At 44.8% G+C, this 5,397-nt stretch overlaps 1 protein-coding gene across 1 annotated transcript; it reads left to right on the top strand.

The window, feature by feature from the left end:
- Positions 1-2,525: 2,525 nt before the first annotated feature.
- On the top strand, positions 2,526-3,482 carry LOC309517238 (olfactory receptor 5AR1-like; the record flags this gene model as incomplete). Its single annotated transcript, XM_082196379.1, has 1 exon — positions 2,526-3,482. The coding sequence occupies one exon, from the start codon at positions 2,526-2,528 to the stop codon at positions 3,480-3,482; it is 957 nt and encodes a 318-aa protein (XP_082052505.1).
- Between the last annotated feature and the right edge of the window lie 1,915 nt (positions 3,483-5,397).

Genomic DNA, 5,397 nt, shown 5'->3' on the forward strand with positions numbered 1-5,397 from the left:
ACAGTTCAGACTACTAAAATGATGGTTAGCACTCAATTTTAGTAATCAGTTCAAACCAATAGAGGGACCAAAAAAATTAGTATAAAAACTAGGCAACCCAAACTAAAACACAGTAGAATAAAATGGATTGGCTGCTAATCTGAAGTTTAAAAGGTGGGAGTCTGGTGTTTCTCTCTGGAGAGGTAATGCTACAACCTGGGTGCCACATTGGAAAAGGCCCTGTCTTGCATCCCAACCAATTAGGCTTCTGGATATGAGATACATATTGAAAGCCTCTGAAGTAGAGCACAGTCAATGCACAGAATTGTGTTTCTTTGCCACTGACAGTATAGAGCGATATTACAATCTCATCTTGTTACTATCCTGCTCAGATATTACTAAGAAGGTTGAAGAGGGAGCTAGCAAGCTTCATCCCAGCTGGAGCCAGCTCCAAAGCTGCATAGACTCTCTGGGGAGTCTGCTCTCCTCTCCTCTCCTCTCCTCTCCTAATTAACTCCCATTTCTGCAAAATATTGCATAGACTCTCCAGGGGGGGTTGCATCTTTCCCTCCCAGTTGACCTCAGTCTCCAGTGTGAGAGCAGATGAAGGAAAAGAACTGGGCTGGTCGCAAGAGGAGGAAGAGGGGTTTTTGAGTGTTCATGCACACCTGGCAGGAGATGCAGGGCTGTAAATAAGGAGAGTGCATTGGAGAACTAGAGTGGTAGGAGCCTAGGACTGCTGCCTTCACCACCTAGAGCATCTCCTGGATGCCCTGTGGAGCATGGAGTGCTGAGAGACAGGACTGGAGGCTGGAGAGTCTGCATTGTAAAAGGTGTTTCTTATTTATTTTCATTTCAAGTGGAGACCAAAGGGGTCATTTCAAGAAGAAGTGGATGGGAGGGGGGAGGCTTCATCAAAGGCTGAATAAAAAAATGCTGGAGTGAAAGAAAGTAGTGGTGGAAGGGGGAGTATGTTTAAGAAAAATGGATGAGTTTTTCAGACTAAAACCAGTACTAAAGATAGAGCTATATTGATTCACAAAGGCGGCTTCAACTAGCCCAGTTATATTTTTTGGGCTCCGAACACCTGTGTTTTTAAACTCAGTACTTGGGTAATAAATTGTGTTGCGTAATGTAGAAATTTAAAAATGTCTGCTTTTGGTGTGAAAAGAGGTCCTTGCCATTGTTATTTTGGTGGACTACAATTCCCATCTTAAACACTGACTTTGAGGAATAACTGTTGTGTGTGTGTGTTTAAGTTTAAAGCAGAGGCTGGGTAGGAGTGCTTTGTTGAAGTGCAGTACTTGGAAAACCTGTTTTGATATCCAGTGCAGTCTTCTAGTTGATAAAAACACTGACAGGGAAAGTTCCAGTATTTTCCCTTTAAATATATTTTGCAAAAAAAGATGTCACCGGAGACAGACTATTCATTGTTCCAATTATCATTAAACATTTCATTCATGATTTCAGCCAACAGGAGACTGAATCACATACTAACATGCATACAGGGAGTAAAGAATGTCAGGACTGTGACATTCAGGACTGTGTCAAATGTGGTCCTCATGTAACTCTAAGTCCATAGGACCCTTCCAAGCAGCGGCGTAGCGTGGGTTGCCAGCACCCGGGGCAAGGCAAGTAATTTGCGCCCCCTAACCCGGGGCAAGGCAAGTAATTTGCACCCCCTAACCCCTAACCTGCCGCCGCTGCCAGCTTCTTCTTGCTGCTGCCTGGTCTGGTCTGGTGTGGTTTTCTCCCGCGCTCAGCACCACGCTGGGCAGCCGCTGCACTGTCCCTCCCCCAGATAGTCGCTCGCTCGCTCTCCGCACCGCACGCCTGGCACCCACCCCCTCCACAGTGGGCGGTGACCCAGCGGCTCAGATCGGATTCGCACAGCCAGCACTGCAGTGAGAGAGAGTGAGTGAGCCAGGTAGGGGCAGAGAGCTGCGACTGCGAGCACGACCCCCCCCCCCAGATATTGCGCCCGGTGCGGCCGGGGCCCCCTGCACCCCCCCACGCTACGCCACTGCTTCCAAGCTAAGACTTCCTCACTAGACCATGCCTTTCATTAGCCTGCCCTCCTCAAGAACTTTTGCCTGCCAGGAAGGTGATACCGAATTCTGCCACTGGGCTTAAGGTCATGGGAGGTGATAGGAAGAATCAGTCCCAGATTTTTGAGTGGATTTTTGAGGTCCACTAGCGATGGAGGTTAAATTGAATTTTGTTTGCATTTTAGTGGAAATGACTTAATTTGCACTTCTTGAACTAATATGCAAACCAAAATTCAGCTATGCTTAGAAATGTGGACTTCCCTGTATTTTATTATGGTACAAAAATGCATATATTGGTGAAAATTACCTTCAAAACTGGATTACATTAGGGAAAATCACATCAAAAAAATTCATATTAGTTAAACGGCATAGAAAAATGTGCTTATTAGAAGAAATTTGCCCTAAACTGCTAGGAAATTTTCATGAGGATTAAAAATATATACAGTACTTGTTTCACAATTTCATTTTCTTCCTCCTAGGGAAACTTTGGGGTAAATCATGGAATACACGAACCACAGCATTGTGACTGAATTCATCCTTCTGGGCTTCATGGACCATCCAGAGTTGTGGACCATTCTCTTCCTGGCATCTATCTTGATCTACATTGTCACAGTCTCAGGAAATCTTGGCATCATCATACTAGCCGCTCTTGATGCAAACCTTCATACCCCAATGTACTTTTTCCTCAGCAACTTATCCTTGGTTGACGTTGGCTATTCCACTACTATCGCTCCTAGATTGCTGATGACCTTCCTACAAAAGAATAGCACTATTCCGTTCTCAGAGTGTACCGTGCAATTCTTCTTTTTCTGTATGTTTGCTACAGTCGAAACTTTCCTTCTAGCTATTATGGCTTATGATCGCTTCACTGCCATTTGCAACCCATTACTTTATTGTCCTGCCATGTCTAAAAAGCTCTGTATAGTCTTAATAACAGGTGCATATATTTGTGGATTTGTGAATTCAGCTGTTCAGGCTCCGTTGATATTTAGCCTTTCTTTCTGCAGCTCAAATGTTATCAATCATTTCTTTTGTGACATCCCTCCCATCCTGAAACTTTCCTGTTCAAGCACAGCAGTGGCTAACACTGTGCATTTCATCTTATGTACTGTGATAGTTGTGACCACTTTGTTGATTATCCTCATCTCCTATATCTACATTATTTTTGCCATCCTGCGGATTCGCTCTGCTCAGGGCAGACACAAAGCTTTTTCCACCTGTGCCTCTCACCTCACGTCTGTCACAATCTTCTATGGGACCATCATCTTTATGTATATGAGGCCGAATTCCAGTGTCTCAATGGATGAAGATAAAATTGTTTCAGTGTTCTATACTCTTGTGATCCCGATGCTAAATCCATTGATTTACAGTCTGAGAAATAAAGATGTGAAGGATGCTTTCATCAGGATGAGAGGGAAGATTTCATTAAATGAATACATTTCCTTTTCAAGATGAGTTTCAGTTTCCAATAGATATTAACCAAGAAATAAAATGCCTATTTGTTTCATTTGTATGTGTGTGTGTAATTGTCCTACTGCAGAGGTGGCAAACCTTTTAGAGACTGAGTGCCCAAACTGCAACCAAAAACCCACGTATCAAAATGGCACTTACGGGATAAACAAATGAATATACTGCAATTTTTTGTGTATACCATGCCCCCAGAGTTGTTGAGCTTTTTGGGGGAGGATTGCTAAGAGTTGTTGAGTTGCTGAAGCTTTGTTTTTTGGGGGGTGAGGTTGCAGAAAAACACTCACACGCAGAAAAGAAGCTGAAGCAACTGATAGTCTCAATGCTCAACGGCAGGGAACAATCAACAAAAAACATTGACGCAGCAACCAACATGTGCACCTTTTCATTTTCCTACACAAACAGTTTCATACCCACAGTTTTGTCATGGCTGCAAATAGTCCTGGAAATTCCTGAGAAATGTTGGAATAAAAGCTGTAAATAGACAAACCTGGACTGTGTGTGTTTGTCTGGAAGCCAAGCTACATGACAGTTTTACACCGCTGTGTAATCTCTGCTACGGCGTGACTGAGAGATCGGAGCAGAGCGTGCGGCAGGAGAAGTGTGCCGGGCAGTAAAGAGCTAATTGAGGATCGTAAATCAATTAGCGGGAGTCGCGCCAGATCAAACAAAATGAACAGTGTGGGGGTAGCAGCGCAGACAGAAACCAGCTGCTTGGTGGGAACGCTACTTCCCCCAACACTGCTGTGGGCAGAGAGTGCTCTAGGGAGCATTTCCACCCCACAATGGCATGGGGGGCAGATGTACACCTAGAATGGCACTGCTGGGGCGATGGCGCGCATTCCCACAGAGAGGCCTCCATGTGCCCACTCTGGCAAGCGTGCCATAGGTTTGCCACCACTATCCTAGTGGGTTGCTTTTTTTTTTTTTTTTTTGCCTATTCCTCTCTGAGTAGTCAGTAGGTGGCATTAGTATTCCACAGCATTATTGGCTATCTTCTGTCGGCCCTGGGAAACAATGGATGAGTGTGCCTTCATGGGTGAAGTCAAAGTGCTGGAGATTTAAATTAATACATTTCCTTTTCAAGATGAGTTTCAGTTTCCAATAGCTATTAACCAAAAAATAAAATGCCTATTTATTTCATTTGTGTGTGTGTGTGCAATTGTCCTACTGCAGTGATGGCAAACCTTTTAGAGACTGAGTGCCCAAACAGCAACCCAAAACCCACATATTTTTCACAAAGTGCCAAAACGGCACTTATGGGATAAACAAATGAATATACTGCAATTTTTTTATGTATACCATGCCCCCAGAGTTGTTGAGCTTTTTGGGGGAGGATTGCTCAGAGTAGTTGAGTTTTTTTTGGGGGGGTTGCAGAAAAACACTCACATGCAGGAAGGAAGCAGAAGTAACCGATAGTCTCAACGCTCGACGGCAGGGAGCAATCAACAATAAACCTTGATGCAGCAACCAATCACATGCACCTTTTCATTTTCTTACACAGTTTCACACCCGCAGCCACATGGCGGTAGCGGCGCAGCCAGAAACCAGCTGCTTGATGGGAACACTACTTCCCCCAACGCTGCTGAGGGCAGAGAGTGCAATGGCATGGGGGGGCAGATGTACACCTAGAATGGCAATGCTGGGGTGATGGTGCACGTTCCCACAGAGAGGGCTCCATGTGCCCACTCTGGTATGCGTGCCATAGGTTTGCCACCACTGTCCTAGTGGGTTACTTTTTTTTGCCTATTCCTCTCTGAGTAGTCAGTAGGTGGCATTAGTATTCCACAGCATTATTGGCTGTCTTCTGTCGGCCCTGGGAAACAATGGACCAGTGTATATGCCCCCTTTCAATGCCGCCTGCTTACAAAGGCGGGACGACAAAGACCAGCAATAAGCTGTT

The sequence above is a fragment of the Podarcis vaucheri genome (assembly GCF_965113315.1).
Source record: "Podarcis vaucheri genome assembly, chromosome: 1".
Taxonomy (NCBI): domain Eukaryota; kingdom Metazoa; phylum Chordata; class Lepidosauria; order Squamata; family Lacertidae; genus Podarcis; species Podarcis vaucheri.